The 16,580-nt window shown below is 53.4% G+C and overlaps 1 protein-coding gene across 1 annotated transcript in view; it reads left to right on the forward strand.

Annotated features, from left to right (window-relative positions):
• pepd (peptidase D) overlaps positions 1-16,580 on the forward strand; it is a 140,569-nt gene that overhangs the window by 95,828 nt on the left and 28,161 nt on the right. Inside the window, 1 exon segment of the mRNA XM_067998201.1 lies at positions 11,937-12,085. Coding sequence (XP_067854302.1) covers positions 11,937-12,085 — 149 coding nt within the window.

Here is a 16,580-nt window from a genome sequence, read left to right on the forward strand (position 1 = left end):
CTGCTCCCATTGGCGGAAGGGTCAAGAACCAGAGGACACAGATTTAAGGTGATTGGCAAAAGAACCAAAGGTGACATGAGGAAAAACTTTTTTACCCAGCGAGTGGTTAGGATCTGGAATGCACTGCCCGAGGGGGTGGTGGAGGCAGATTCAATCATGGCCTTCAAAAAGGAATTGGATAGGTACTTGAAGGGAAAAAATTTGCAGGGCTGCGGGGAAAGACTAACTGGATTGCTCTTGCAAAGAGCCGGCACAGGCTCGATGGGCCGAATGGTGGCCTTCTGTGCTGTAGCGATTTTACGATTCTATTCTATGAATCTATACTCTAATATGTTCCTTCAAAATGTTCTCCTTTTGTAAACTATGATGGATTCTGTTTCCCCCGGTGTTTAGGGTAGGCCCAATACTCGAGTTCCCTCCTTAAACCTCTCCGCCGCCATTCTTAAAACTCACCTCTTCAACCAAGCTTTCAGTCACCCCTCCTAATCTCTCCTTCCTTGCATTGACTTGCATTTTTCTTAAACCTCTGTGAAGCACCTTGAGATTTATTTTCTACGTTAACGGCGCTATTAAAATGAAAGTAGTTGGAGGAGTTGGCGGAGGAGTTGGCGGAGGAGTTGGCGGAGGAGTTGGCGGAGGAGTTGGCGGAGGAGTTGGCGGAGGAGTTGGCGGAGGAGTTGGCGGAGGAGTTGGCGGAGGAGTTGGCGGAGGAGTTGGCGGAGGAGTTGGCGGAGGAGTTGGCGGAGGAGTTGGCGGAGGAGTTGGCGGAGGAGTTGGCGGAGGAGTTGGCGGAGGAGTTGGCGGAGGAGTTGGCGGAGGAGTTGGCGGAGGAGTTGGCGGAGGAGGAGTTGGCGGAGGAGGGGGCGGAGTTGGCGGTGAAGGAGGCGGCGGAGGAGGCGGAGGAGGGGGGGAGGAGTTGGCGGAGGAGGGGGCGGAGGAGGAGGGGGAGGAGTTGGCGGAGGAGGAGGGGGAGGAGTTGGCGGAGGAGGAGGGGGAGGAGTTGGCGGAGGAGGAGGTGCCCCACGATTTGTCACCTTTTCCGTCTGCCTGTTCCTGTTTGCTGTCACTCAGACGGGTGGGGGAGGTCTCCGTGTGTTTGCCCACCTGCCAGTCCGACCACACTCAACTCCATGATCACCGCTCTGCTGCCTGACTCCTTATCCAGGAAGAGGCGGAATTTCCTTCAGTGTGACATTGGCAAGACTGCTGCCATCCTGTTTGTGCCTGAGACTCCGCACCTGATTCTTTCCACCTCATCTCAGTTGGGCTGAATCCTGCAGTGTGAACCTCGGTGTCCTGTTTGACCCTGAGCTTCCCGCCTCACGTCCCAGCCACCACCAAGTCCTCACTCCCACTGCCGCTCCTCGTCTTCCTCACTCCCACTGCCGCTCCTCGTCTTCCTCACTCCCACTGCCGCTCCTCGTCTTCCTCACTCCCACTGCCGCTCCTCGTCTTCCTCACTCCCACTGCCGCTCCTCGTCTTCCTCACTCCCACTGCCGCTCCTCGTCTTCCTCACTCCCACTGCCGCTCCTCGTCTTCCTCGCTCCCACTGCCGCTCCTCGTCTTCCTCGCTCCCACTGCCGCTCCTCGTCTTCCTCGCTCCCACTGCCGCTCCTCGTCTTCCTCGCTCCCACTGCCGCTCCTCGTCTTCCTCGCTCCCACTGCCGCTCCTCGTCTTCCTCGCTCCCACTGCCGCTCCTCGTCTTCCTCGCTCCCACTGCCGCTCCTCGTCTTCCTCGCTCCCACTGCCGCTCCTCGTCTTCCTCGCTCCCACTGCCGCTCCTCGTCTTCCTCGCTCCCACTGCCGCTCCTCGTCTTCCTCGCTCCCACTGCCGCTCCTCGTCTTCCTCGCTCCCACTGCCGCTCCTCGTCTTCCTCGCTCCCACTGCCGCTCCTCGTCTTCCTCGCTCCCACTGCCGCTCCTCGTCTTCCTCGCTCCCACTGCCGCTCCTCGTCTTCCTCACTCCCACTGCCGCTCCTCGTCTTCCTCACTCCAGGCCTGAAAAGCCAGCAGAGTCTTCGCAATGCTCCTCCCTTCCACCCTACACCTCGACAAACTCTGCTGGGACACAAGGGGAAATATTCAAATGCTGGAGGCAGTGCAGGGAAGAGCCAGGAGGCTGATCCCCAGTGTCAAGGGCCTGAGTTATGGGGAAAGACCAGAGAGACTTGGGCTTCTCAGTTTGGAAAGGAGGCGACTGAGAGGGGCCCATACTGCAGGATATAAGATAGTAAATCTGGAACATTACTTCAAGCTAAACTGTGACAGCCACAACTTGCATTTATATAGTGCCTTTAACATAGTAAAACGTCCCAAGGCACTTCACAGGAGGTTGGTCAAAGATGTAGGTGTTAAGGAGCATCTTAAAGGAGGAGAGAGAGGCGGAGAGGTTTAGGGAGGGAATTCCAGAGCTTAGGGCCGAGGCAGCTGAAGGCACGGCCGCCAATGGTGGAGCGATTAAAATCGGGGATGCGCAAGAGGCCAGAATGGAGGAAGGTAGAGATCTCAGAGGGTTGTAGGGCTGGAGGAGGTTACAGAGATAGGGAGGGGTGAGGCCATGGAAGGATTTGAAAACCCCAAGGATGAGAATTTTAAAATCGAGGCGTTGCTGGACCAGGAGCCATTGTAGCTCAGCGAGCACAGGGGGTGATGGGTGAACGGGACTTGGTGCGAGTTAGGATACGGGGCAGCAGAGTTTTGGACGAACTCAAGTTTGTGGAAGGTGGGAGGCCGGCCAGGAGACGAGAGCAGTAGGAGAAGAGGGCACAGGGTCAAACTGGGCAAAGGACTGACCTCAGGAAGATGTTTACATAGATGTCGAGCACTGATAGCAGCCATGACACCAGGAGAGAGCCCAGAGGGGCCTGGGGTGTGATGTCAGGCACCGAAAGTCTCTGATTAATTCTTATTCATTATCTATGGAAATCATTTGGCCATTTTCAAAGCTGGAATTACTTTAAGGTAGAGAAGGGGTTAAACCTGAAACTGGTGGTTGTTCACATGAACTGTGGTTGCTGGTGGATTTGGTTAATGAGTCTGCACTCTGGCTGAGCGGCATTCCAATCACTATCAGCAAGAATCTCACAGGGAGCACCCAGCGCGACGGAAAACCTTCCTGTTCCTCGATGATTGCTCTGATACCAAGGGGGTGGACTGAGACCGAGGCAATTACTGGTTGGAAAGAAATCCCCTCCCCTCTTTTCCCCCCCCCACCCACCCCTGAATGGGTCAATGGGGAAATGCACTTCTTGGTGAGGTACGGAGCAGGAAAGTTCCCGGTCAGTGCTGAGTTAGTTAGGAACACAGGAACAGGAGGAGGCCATTCAGCCCCTCGAGCCTGTTCCCCCATTCAGTTAGATCATGGCTGATCTGTATCTTAACTCCATTTACCCGCCTTGGTTCCGTATCCCTTAATCCCCTCACCCAACAAAAATCTATCGATCTCAGTTTTGAAACATTCACTTGACCCCCAGTCTCAACAGCTTTTTGGGGAAGAGAGTTCCAGATTCCCACTCCCCTTTGTGTGAAGAAGTGCTTCCTGACATCACCCCTGAACGGCCTGGCTCTAATTTTAAGATTCTGCCCCCTTGTCCTGGACTCCCCCAACCAGAGGAAATAGTTTCTCTCTATCGACCCTATCAAATCCTTTAATCATCTTAAACACCTCGATTAGATCACCCCTTAATCTTCTAAACTCGAGGGAATACAAGCCCAGTCTGTGCAACCTGTCCTCATAATTGATCTCAGGCAGCCAGCGGCTGGGGCTCTACAATTGGTCTGGGCTTGTCCTAAGTTTGGGGTGCGGAGGAGCAATTAGCCAGGGTTCTTGATCACTATCCGAGGGTGGCGGGAATGGGAAGAAGACAGTGGCATATCTTTAGGACGGCCAGACTGTTCCCCGAGAGCAGTGGGAGGGTCGAAGGCTGGACGTGTATGATTTATTATGAATGGGCGTTGTGTTGTGGGATTGTGTCTGACGAGTGAATGTTTAGATTGGAAGGATGAGGTGACAGAGTCGATGAGGCGCAATAGTCCCCAGCTGGTGTGCTGCGCTCGGGGAGTGTGGTTATATGGCCTGGCACTGTGCTGAGGCTCCGGTAAGCAACAGCAGAACGCCCCCTCCAATCAATGCCTTCATGGTCCCCTCTTGTACTGTGCCCAGACCATAATACCATTGTTGGGGACACCCACAGCCATCCCCATTGGTTGGCCCAGTGTGTGTAGAGTGTGCTGGGTTCGCATTGGTGCATCGACAGCACAACATGATGTGTGAGGAACAGATCCTCCAGAATTCACTGTGACACACACTGTATGGTGATCATTGTCAGCACTGTCCCGTACACTTCAATCAATAGGATGAGCTAACGGTGCACGAGTCTCTCTGAGGGAGACATTTTCTGATGAGTTATGGTGATTGCCGTGTATTGGGGGAGGGGGAGAGATCCTGGTATCCGCTGGTGAGGACTGACCTGTCTATCCTCTGTGGGTGAGGGGAGGTGAGAGGCTGGTAATTAGTGTGTGACTCAGGTGGCTGCATCTGGCAGTGGGCGAGTGGGAGTCAAATGAATCCTCTGGCAGACTTGGCATTTCACTACTGAGCCGGGCAGGTCTGCAGTACTCCAGACAGCCTGGCTCAGTAATGGTACCTGGGGAGAGGGGGGAAGTGTTAGTAATCTCATCGAGGGTCGGGCTGCAGATAACCCGGCGGTCCAGTGCCATAGTGGGCTCCAGCGGGACGAGCAGTGCAAAGCTTACCTCATGCTCTGTGCCTTGGCTCACGTACTCAACTCTGAGTCAGGTCATGGGTTCAAGTCCCACTCGAGACTTGAGCCCATAATCCAGGCTGACACTCCCAGTGCAGTACTGAGGGAGTGCTGCACTGTCGGAGGGTCAGTACTGAGGGAGCGCTGCACTGTCGGAGGGTCAGTACTGAGGGAGTGCTGCACTGTCTGAGGTCTTTTGGATGAGTTGTTAGACTGAGGCCCCGTCTGCCCCCTCAGGTGGACATAAGAGATCCCATGGCCACTATTGGGAGAAGAGCAGGGGAGTTCTCCCCGGTGTCCTGGGGCCAATATTTATCCCTCAACCAACATCACTAAAAAACAGATTATCTGGTCATTATCACATTGCTCTTTGTGGGATCTCGCTGTGCACAAATTGGCTGCCATGTTTCCCTACATTACAACAGTGACTATACTTCAAAAATACCTAATTGGCCATGAAGAGCTTTGGGACGCCCTGAGATCGTGAAAGGCGCTATATAAATGCAAGTTCCCTCCTTTCTTAAACTCCAGCAGTCCCCTGCACACTCTGGGGGTCCCCAATCCTTGGTTCTTGCCAGTCTGTGCTGACCCTCTCTGGATTAGTGTGCATCCCTAAAGAGTGGGTGTGCCCACTCTATATTGGGCAAATGGAAACCTTATCTGCTTGGAGTTCCCAGTTTAGTTGGGAGACGTGTAAACAAGCTGGTGGGTTTCCAATGTGACAGACAGGCTGTGATTACCTCCCCAGGACTTGATCTGACACCACCTCCCCTGCAGTTCCACCAGTAGCTTTTCTCCCCATTCCAAATGGGTCACTTAAGTAATGTCAGGTTGTAAATATTCGCAAGGAAGAAAACAAAATAGTTCCTTAAACTGGGCTGTCCCTGAACTGAGGAGACAGATTTATGATAATTGGCAAAAGAACCAGGGGGGACATATGGGGAATGTTTTTACGCAGCGAGCTGTTTTGATCTGGAATGCGCTGCCTGAAAGGGCGGTGGAAGCAGATTCAATAATAACTTTCAAAAGGGAATTGGATAAAAACTTGAAGGGGAAAACTTTGCAGGAATATGGGTAAAGAGCAGGGGAAGTGGGACTAATGGGATAGCTCTTTCAAAGAGCTGGCACCTGCACGATGGGCCGAATGGCCTCCTGTGCTGTATCATTCTATGATTCTAAACTGATATTTCTTTTAGTCGTTTCCATTTAGTTAATGACTCAGTTTAGTAAGAGAACTGTTACAAACGATGACGTTTATGGGCTTCCAATGGAAGGTTAATCGGTGTGTCCAGGTAATTCTGACCTTTGATGTTGAGGTGATATAAAAGGCTGGGTCTGGGGGAGACCCACCCTGCGAGATTTGTACAATTTGTATGCTTGGAAGCTGAGTCACTGTGTGACTCGATACTGTGCAATCAGAGGGAGCTCTCCCCAATCTCGAGCGTTTGGTGTGTTCTGACTTTGACCTACTTTCATTCAGTATCAGCTGAATGTGCAATTAGCCAATATCAATAAAATATGTCCCTTGAGCTAGTTATGTCAACCTGTGAATCATGGTGTGTTCACAGAACAAGATGGTGGAGAGGGCAGGGAGGAGAGGGCTATTGTCCTGGCATCCCAGGATAATGATTCAGGATACCTACATTGGCTCCCAGTCCAGCAATGTCTCGATTTTTAAAATTCTCATCCTTGTTTTCAAATCCCTCCCTGGCCTCGCCCCCTCCCTATCTCTGTAACCTCCTCCAGCCCCTACAACCCTCCGAGATCTCTGCGCTCCTCCAGTTCTGATCTCTTGCGCATCCCCGATTTTAATCCCTCCACCATTGGTGGCCGTGCCTTCAGCTGCCTGGGCCCTAAGCTCTGGAATTCCCTCCCTAAACCTCTCCGCCTCTCTCTCCTCCTTTAAGACGCTCCTTAAAACCTACCTCTTTGACCAAGCTTTTGGTCACCTGCCCTAATATCTCCTTATGTGGCTCGGTGTCAATTTTTGTTTGATAATCGCTCCTGTGAAGCGCCGTGGGATGTTTTACTACGTTAAAGGCGCTATATAAATGCAAGTTGTTGTTGCTTAGCCCTTTAGCCCCTCAAGCCTGTTGCTCTGGACTGTTATGAGGTGGTCTTCACGTTTGCAATTTCATTGGAAACCCAAAATAATAGTGATTACACGTGGGGTGTGGTCGTACATAGCGCGGGAAAAGGCATTCCTGCCCACTGCAGCTCAGTATGGGAGTCACAGGAACAGGCCAGGGGTGTCTGAATGTGATCTTGGTTTAGTTGGCCAACCTGGGTTTAGTGGGCATCTTAACTGAAAGAGACCCCTGGCCTCGTTACAATAAATCGAGGCCCCATCTGTCCCCTCGGTGTAAATCAAGCTGCAGTCGTATAAAGTCCTGGTCAGACCCCATCTGGAGATACTGTGTTCAGTTCTGGGCACCGCACCTCAGGAAGGATTTACTGGCCTTGGAGGGGGGTGCAGCCCGGATTCACCAGAATGATACCGGGGCTAAAAGGGTTAAATTATGAGTACAGGTTGCAGAGACTAGGCTTGTATTCCCTGTTGAGGCTGGGGGTCAATTGCAAATTTCCACAATGAGATCGATAGATTTTTGTTGGGTAAGGGTATTATGGGATATGGAGCAAAGGCGGATAAATGGAGTTGAGATACAGATCAGCCATGATCTTAAAGAATGGGGGAACAGGCTCGAGGGCCTAATTGGTGTACTGGTCTCCCGATGTCTCCCTCTCTCTCCCCCTCCCCCGTCCGTCTCTCTCCCCCCTCCCCCTCCCCCGTCCGTCTCTCTCCCCCCCTCCCCCTCCCCCGTCCGTCTCTCTCCCCCCTCCCCCTCCCCCGTCCGTCTCTCTCCCCCCTCCCCCGTCCGTGTCTCTCCCCCCTCCCCCTCCCCCGTCCGTCTCTCTCCCCCCTCCCCCTCCCCCGTCCGTCTCTCTCCCCCCTCCCCCTCCCCCGTCCGTCTCTCTCCCCCCTCCCCCTCCCCCGTCCGTCTCTCTTCCCCCCCTCCCCCTCCCCCGTCCGTCTCTCTTCCCCCCCCTCCCCCTCCACCGTCCGTCTCTCTTCCCCCCCTCCCCCTCCACCGTCCGTCTCTCTTCCCCCTCCCCCTCCCCGTCCGTCTCTCTTCCCCCTCCCCCGTCCGTCTCTCTTCCCCCCCTCCCCCTCCCCCGTCCGTCTCTCTTCCCCCCCTCCCCCTCCCCCCGTCCGTCTCTCTTCCCCCCCTCCCCCGTCCGTCTCTTGTCTCTCACCCCTCCCCCCGTCTGTCTCTCCCCCCTCCCCCTGTCCGTCTCTCTTCCCCCCCCAACCCCCCCAATCTCGCGCTCTGATTAGCTTTGCATCATGAGTTCAGGGATCTAGCTGTTCAGGCACTGTGGACTCGCTGACCCTGCTAAAGATGGACGTGTGAGCTGGATGTGAGTCAGAGTCCGTCCGAGATCCCCTCACTTTAAGCAGGTGTTTCTGCCTGCGACTGTCTCCTGGTTTGCATGGACTGCACAGAACATGTAAATTACAGTTTCAATCATTTATCACCACAAATATTTCCTTTCCTGTCCCAGCATGAATCAGTGCCTTCAGCAAAGGAGGGAAAAGTCACAGAAATAATTTGGCACATGTTCAAGTTCTGTAATATGTGAGGCTAATTTTGAGGGGATGAGAATGGAACTCGGGAAGGTAAACTGGGAACAAATTTTGACAAAGAAATGAAACAGCCGTGGGAACGACTGAAAAAAGGATTCAGGAGAGATATATTCCTCTAAAAAGCAAGAACAAACTAGCCAATAATGAAACACCATGGATGAATAAAGAGATAAGGGTAAAATTGAAACTAAAGGAAAAGGCACTGAGTTCACAGACAATAGGGAATGTGGAGAGGTTAGGAAAGAAATCAAAAACAATTAGGAAAGCAAAGAGGAACTATGGGATTAAATTATCAAGGAATATAAAAAGAAATCGTTGAATCATAGAAATTTACAGCACGGAAGGAGGCCATTCGGCCCATCGTGTCCTTGCTGACCAAAAAAGAGCCACCCAGCCTAATCCCACTTTCCAGCACTTGGTCCGTAGCCCTGTAGGTTACAGCACTTCAGGTGCACATCCAGGTACTTTTTAAATGAGTTGAGTGTTTCTCCCTCCCTCTCAGGCAGTGAGTTCCAGACCCCCACCACCCTCTGGGTGAAAAGATTTCTCCTCAGCTCCCCTCTAATCCTTCTATCAATCACTTTAAATCTATGCCCCCTGGTCACTGACCCCTCTGCTAAGGGAAATAGGTCCTCCCTATCCACTCTATCTAGGCCCCTCATAATTTTATACCTCAATTAAATCTCCCCTCAGCCTCCTTTGTTCCAAAGAAAACAACCCCAGCCTATCCAATCTTTCCTCATAGCTAAAATTCTCCAGTCCTGGCAACATCCTTGTAAATCTCCTCTGTACCCTCTCTAGTGCAATCACATCTTTCCTGTAATGTGTCCAGAACTGTTCGCAGTACTCAAGCTGTGGCCCAACTAGTGTTTTATACAGTTTTAGCATAACCTCCCAGCTCTTTTATTCTGTGCCTCGGCTAATAAAGGAAAGTATCCAGTATGTCTTTTTAACCACCTTATCCACCTGTCCTGCTACCTTCAGGGATCTGTGCACATGCACTCCAAGGTCCCTCTCTTCCTATTTATAAATGTGAAAGGTTCGAGGATTTCATTTCCACAACATTCACCTGAGGAAGGAGGAAGCCTCCAAAAGCTTGTGAATTTCAAATAAAATTGCTGGACTATAACTTGGTGTTGTAAAATTGTTTACAATTGTCAACCCCAGTCCATCACCGGCATCTCCACATCTAAACCTCTCAGTATCCTCCCATTTATTGTGTACTCCCTTGCCTTGTTTGCCCTCCCCAAATGCATTACCTCACACTTCTCTGGATTGAATTCCATTTGCCACTTTTCTGCCCACCTGACCAGTCTGTTGATATTTTCCTGCAGTCTACAGCTTTCCTTCTCAGAGAAATAGTAAAGTATTCTACAGACACATAAATAACAAAAGAAAAATCAGGATAGGGATAGTGCCACTAAGGAATACACACGATAAACTCACAGTAATGACAGCGAAATGGCAGAAATATTTAATTACTTTGCCTCAGTATTTACCAGGGAGACTCACATGGTGGGCGGGACACTAGAAGAAGAGATCAAAAAAGATATAAAGACATTTAAGATAGAAAGGGGGGAGATAATTGATAAACTAATAAAACTTAGAATGGATAAAACCCTGGTCCAGATGGATTGCATCCGTGAATATTAAAAGTTAGGGAAGAGATAGCGGCACTATTACATGTATATAAAAATTCATTAGAAAAGGGAATAGTGCCAGAGGACTGGCAGACAGATAATGTGATTCCTGTATTTAAAAAGGGAGATCGAATAAGTCCAGGGAACTATAGACCAGTTAGCTTAACGTCAGTGGTAGGAAAGATAGTGGAATCCTTATTGAAAGATGTAATAGAAAAACATCTAGAGAATGAAAATATAATTAATAATAGTCAGCACGGGTTTCAAAAGGGAAAGTCATTGCTTGACCAATCTTATTGAATTCACTGAAGAAGTAACAGAAAGAATAGAGACGGGTAATGTAGATGTAATATTTGGATTTTCAAAAGGCCTTCGATAAGGTACCGCATTGTAGAGGTCATGACTAAGATCAGCGAATGTGGAGTCAGGGGACAGGTGGCAGAATGGATAGCAAACTGGGTACAGAACAGAGAGAGTAGGGGTTAAGGGTAGTTACTCGGACTGGCAAAAGATGGGAAGTGGTGTTCCCCAGGGATCGGTGTTCACAATTTACATTCACGATTTGGATTCGGGAATCGGAAGTACAATTTCAAAATTTGGGGACGACATCAAATTGGGGGGTGTGGTTAATACAAAGGAGGAATGCGTCAAAATACAAGGGGACATTAATAAACTTGCAGAATGGGCGGGTAATTGGCAAATTAATTTCAATATAGATAAGTGTGAGGTAGGAAGAATAAGGAGGCCACACACTGCTTGGATAATGAGTCTAAATGGGGTAGAGGAGCAGAGGGATCTGGAGGTACAGATACACAAATCACTAAAAGCAGCGACGCAGGTTAATAAGGCCATAAAAAAGGCAAATCAAGCACTGGGATTCATTTCTAGAGGGATAGAATCGAAAAGCAAAGAAGTGATGTTAAACTTGTACAGAACCTTGGTTAGACCACACTTGCAGTTCTGGTCTCCATATTATAGAAAGGATATAGAGGCATTGGAGAGGGTGCAAAAAAGATTCAGAAAGATGATACCAGAACTGAGAGGATATCCTTATCACGAAAGGCTGAACAGACTGGGGCTCTTTTCTCTGGAAAAGACAAGGCTGCGGGGTGACCTGATAGAGATCTTTAAGATAATGAAAGGGGAGACATGGAGAAAATGTTTCCACTTGTGGGGAGTCCAAAACTAGAGGTCATAAATATAAAATAATCACTAATAAATCCAATAGGGAATTCAGGAGAAACTTCTTTACCCAGAGAGTGGTGAGAATGTGGAACTCACTCCCACAAGGAGTAGTTGAGGCGAATAGTGTAGATACATTTAAGGGGAAGCTGAATAAACACGAGGGAGAAAGGAATAGAAGGATATGCTGATAGGGTGAGATGAAATAAGGAGGGAGGAGGCTCGTGTGGAGCATAAACACCGGCACAGACCAGTTGGGCCGAATGGCCTGTTTCTGTGCTGTAATTTCAGTGTAACTCAATCTGATAATGGAGCCAAGAGTAGCACGCGGGCTCCTGCAGCTCCTTCAATCGGCTGTGACCGAGACACAGTCCTTTCCCATCCCTGTACCTGCCCTGGGAGTGTTTGATGGGACAGTGTAGAGGGAGCTTTACTCTGTATCTAACCCTGTACCTGCCCTGGGAGTGTTTGATGGGACAGTGTAGAGGGAGCTTTACTCTGTATCTAACCCGTGCTGTACCTGCCCTGGGAGTGTTTGATGGGACAGTGTAGAGGGAGCTTTACTCTGTATCTAACCCGTGCTGTACCTGCCCTGGGAGTGTTTGAGCGTTACTCTGTGTTTTGTCCGTGCCGGGAGTGTATCTGGGGGAGACGCCTGGACTCTGATTACCCTTTTATCAATACATTGATTTTCTATTTTCAGCCTCTTCGATATGGGCGGGGAATATTATTGCTATGGCTCTGACATCACTTGCTCGTTTCCAGCCAATGGCAAGTTCACTCCTGACCAGCGAGCCATCTACCAGGCCGTTTTGAAAGCGTCGCGAGCGGTGATGAGTGCCATCAAACCAGGTACAGTCAGAGCTCTGTGTCTGTCTCTCCCCCTGTCTGTGCGTCTCTCCCCCTGTCTGTGCGTCTCTCCCCCTGTCTGTGCGTCTCTCCCCCTGTCTGTGCGTCTCTCCCCCTGTCTGTGCGTCTCTCCCCCTGTCTGTGCGTCTCTCCCCCTGTCTGTGCGTCTCTCCCCCTGTCTGTGCGTCTCTCCCCCTGTCTGTGCGTCTCTCCCCCTGTCTGTGCGTCTCTCCCCCTGTCTGTGCGTCTCTCCCCCTGTCTGTGCGTCTCTCCCCCTCTTTAATCGATACTACAGTCAGTGTTTCTCCAAACCCTCCTCTCTTTTTACCCGCTGAATCCTCAATCTTCGCACCATCTATCTCATTTGTTGATGGACGGGTCTCTGTCGGTCTCACTCCCTCTCTCCCACAGTCTGCAGACTTTTAAACCCCAAGCTTAGTTGTACTGAATCTCTACTTCTGACTAACGCTGTAATCTATTTTACTCTTTTAAGCCAGACTGACCTACGCTGAGCTCACTGATCCTTCACCTCCGTTTCTAAATTTAAAGAAGATTTTCATTTTATTACCATTTGCATTTGAAGTGTTTTTAGCAACAACAACTACTTGCATTTATATAGCGCCTATAACATAGTAAAACGTCCCAAGGCGCTTCACAGGAGCGATTATCAAACAAAAATTGACATCGAGCCACATAAGGAGATATTAGGACAGGTGACCAAAAGCTTGGTCAAAGAGGTAGCTTTTAAGGAGCGTCTTAAAGGAGGAGAGAGAGGCGGAGAGGTTTGGGGAGTGAATTCCAGAGCTTAGGGCCTGGGCAGCTGAAGGCACGGCCGCCAATGGTGGTGCGATTAAAAACAAGGATGAGAATTTTAAAATGGAGGCATCGTCAGGCCGGGAGACAATCTGGGATGCCAGGGCAGTAGACCCTCTCCACAGGAAACAACTGGCTCTGCAGTTGGGGGCCAGATCCATGAGTGTGCTGCTTATAACCAAAACAGAATACGAGACTCCCCATGTAAATACCAACCCCCTGGCCCGGCCCATTGCTCCTGTCCCACTCTCTTTCTACTCCCGACCCACCTTGCCCCTCACCCCGATGCCACCCCCCTGTGGGTCTGGGGGGAGTCATGTCTCTCTGTTCGGGGCTTCTGCAGTTCAAAATGAATGGCTTTCTGATGTCACTGGTAATGCAGGCTGGAGGAAGTTTTCACCTCCCCGTTGGTAGTGTGGGCCCCTGAATCAGAGAGGGGGTTATTACCCCAGCACCCAGGGCTACCGCTGCTGAAAATGATTTTTGTTTGAGAGCCAAAGTCCTTTGGAATTGAATAAGCTGACACAGCGATCCAGCGACTGTCCTTGTGTGAACATGGGATATGCAGGGGTGGGACACAGAGTAAATAAAATCCAACGTCACTGCTGTCCTTCAACCTTCAGCTACCGGAGACCTGCGACTGGGCCATGAGAATCTGCGCACTCTCCACACCCCCTTCAGCCCCTCTGACTCAGCAGCCGGTTTTACCCAGGGGCAGGGTTCGGTATCAGACTCTGGACACATGCACCCATGGCCCAGCTGCAATAGTGCGAGGTTTATTCCGCTGGCCAGTAAATAGCGCCACACATCTGAAAGGCTCGTGCAGAGCGAGCTGAGAGTTTCTGAAGATTCTTTCCTTTCCCCTTGATTGAATGTGGTTCCCTCGCATCCCCCAGACCAATCCCAGGGTATCTGGCATATACCGGGCATAACAGCACGGACTGCAGTGCGTGTTCCCTGATTATAGACCCCGTGGGTTTCCTCTCGTTTGTAAACAAGCTCCCTACATTTGTTTTTTTTCCCCAAATGTTTTAACAGGTTTGCATTTTGCAGACAGCGTGCAAAATCTTCAAGACTGAGATCGATAGATTTTTTGTTGGGTATCGAGGGATATGGAGCAAAGGCGGGAAAATGGAGTAGAGGTGCAGGTCAGCCATGATGTACTAGAATGGCAGAACAGGCTCGAGGGGCTGAATGGCCTCCTGCTGTTCCGATGAAACCATGGTGCAAGACTTGGGTACTGCCACGGTAACCTCGCAACTGGGCCATGCCACTGCTCCCGGTTTTGTGCCCTCAGCCATATGTTGGGGGTGTACCAGAGGGGCAGCTTGTGGTCTCCACTCTGCTGTCTCTCCATGGCTGAGATAAGGAACTCAGGGTGTGGGGAGAGTTACAGCCATGTGCTAGTGTACCTGGGTATTGCCTGGCACACCAGGGAGGGGGCGGGGGGGTGTGAGGGGGAGGCTCTGTCACGTGGTGGGGGGGTGTGTGAGGGGGGAGGCTCTGTCACGTGGCGGGGGGGTGTGTGAGGGGGGAGGCTCTGTCACGTGGCGGGGGGGTGTGAGGGGGGAGGCTCTGTCACGTGGCGGGGGGGGGTGTGAGGGGGGAGGCTCTGTCACGTGGCGGGGGGGTGTGAGGGGGGAGGCTCTGTCACGTGGCGGGGGGGTGTGAGGGGGGAGGCTCTGTCACGTGGCGGGGGGGTGTGAGGGGGGAGGCTCTGTCACGTGGCAGGGGGGTGTGAGGGGGGAGGCTCTGTCACGTGGCGGGGGGGGTGTGAGGGGGGAGGCTCTGTCACGTGGCGGGGGGGTGTGAGGGGGGAGGCTCTGTCACGTGGCGGGGGTGTGAGGGGGGAGGCTCTGTCACGTGGCAGGGGGGTGTGAGGGGGGAGGCTCTGTCACGTGGCGGGGGGGGTGTGAGGGGGGAGGCTCTGTCACGTGGCGGGGGGGTGTGAGGGGGGAGGCTCTGTCACGTGGCGGGGGGGTGTGAGGGGGGAGGCTCTGTCACGTGGCGGGGGGGTGTGAGGGGGGAGGCTCTGTCACGTGGCGGGGGGGGGTGTGAGGGGGAGGCTCTGTCACGTGGCGGGGGGGGTGTGAGGGGGGAGGCTCTGTCACGTGGCGGGGGGGTGTGAGGGGGGAGGCTCTGTCACGTGGCGGGGGGGGTGTGAGGGGGGAGGCTCTGTCACGTGGCGGGGGGGGTGTGAGGGGGAGGCTCTGTCACGTGGCGGGGGGGGGTGTGAGGGGGAGGCTCTGTCACGTGGCGGGGGGGTGTGTGAGGGGGGAGGCTCTGTCACGTGGCGGGGGGGTGTGAGGGGGGAGGCTCTGTCACGTGGCGGGGGGGTGTGAGGGGGGAGGCTCTGTCACGTGGCGGGGGGGTGTGTGAGGGGGAGGCTCTGTCACGTGGCGGGGGTGTGAGGGGGGAGGCTCTGTCACGTGGCGGGGGGGTGTGAGGGGGGAGGCTCTGTCACGTGGCGGGGGGGGTGTGAGGGGGAGGCTCTGTCACGTGGCGGGGGGGGTGTGAGGGGGGAGGCTCTGTCACGTGGCGGGGGGGGTGTGAGGGGGGAGGCTCTGTCACGTGGCGGGGGGGGGTGTGAGGGGGGAGGCTCTGTCACGTGGCAGGGGGGTGTGAGGGGGGAGGCTCTGTCACGTGGCGGGGGGGGTGTGAGGGGGGAGGCTCTGTCACGTGGCGGGGGGGTGTGAGGGGGAGGCTCTGTCACGTGGCGGGGGGGGTGTGAGGGGGGAGGCTCTGTCACGTGGCGGGGGGGTGTGAGGGGGAGGCTCTGTCACGTGGCGGGGGGGGCGGGGGGGGTGTGAGGGGGGAGGCTCTGTCACGTGGCGGGGGGGGTGTGAGGGGGGAGGCTCTGTCACGTGGCGGGGGGGTGTGAGGGGGGAGGCTCTGTCACGTGGCGGGGGGGGGTGTGAGGGGGGAGGCTCTGTCATGTGGCGGGGGGGGGTGTGAGGGGGGAGGCTCTGTCACGTGGCGGGGGGGTGTGAGGGGGAGGCTCTGTCACGTGGCGGGGGGGGGGGTGTGAGGGGGGAGGCTCTGTCACGTGGCGGGGGGGGGGTGAGGGGGGAGGCTCTGTCACGTGGCGGGGGGGGGGGGGTGAGGGGGGAGGCTCTGTCACGTGGCGGGGGGGTGTGTGAGGGGGGAGGCTCTGTCACGTGGCGGGGGGGTGTGTGAGGGGGGAGGCTCTGTCACGTGGCGGGGGTGGGGGGGTGAGGGGGGAGGCTCTGTCACGTGGCGGGGGGGGAGGTGAGGGGGGAGGCTCTGTCACGTGGCGGGGGGGTGTGAGGGGGGAGGCTCTGTCACGTGGCGGGGGGGTGTGAGGGGGGAGGCTCTGTCACGTGGCGGGGGGGTGTGAGGGGGGAGGCTCTGTCACGTGGCGGGGGGGTGTATTGGTGTATTTTGTTCTTTTGGAGCAGGAGTGAGAACTGCCTGCTGGGAGGAGCCAACAGTTCAGGGTCATTTACAGCATGTGAGTTGCCAGCTCGATTTTGCTGACTATCGGTGTCCAAAGTTCCAAGCTAACCTCACAGGCACCAGACTCCGTCAGTGCCAAAGCAGCCTGCAATCCTGAGGGTGCGATTTACTGCTGAGTTTGGACATTAAATCAATGATTGGCCTGTTTGAGAACAGCGTCATCTCTGAGTTACACTGAAGTGGGTCAAACCAGGGAAAACCAGCACTA

This window comes from Heptranchias perlo, chromosome 16 (genome assembly GCF_035084215.1).
Source record: "Heptranchias perlo isolate sHepPer1 chromosome 16, sHepPer1.hap1, whole genome shotgun sequence".
In the NCBI taxonomy this organism is placed as follows: domain Eukaryota; kingdom Metazoa; phylum Chordata; class Chondrichthyes; order Hexanchiformes; family Hexanchidae; genus Heptranchias; species Heptranchias perlo.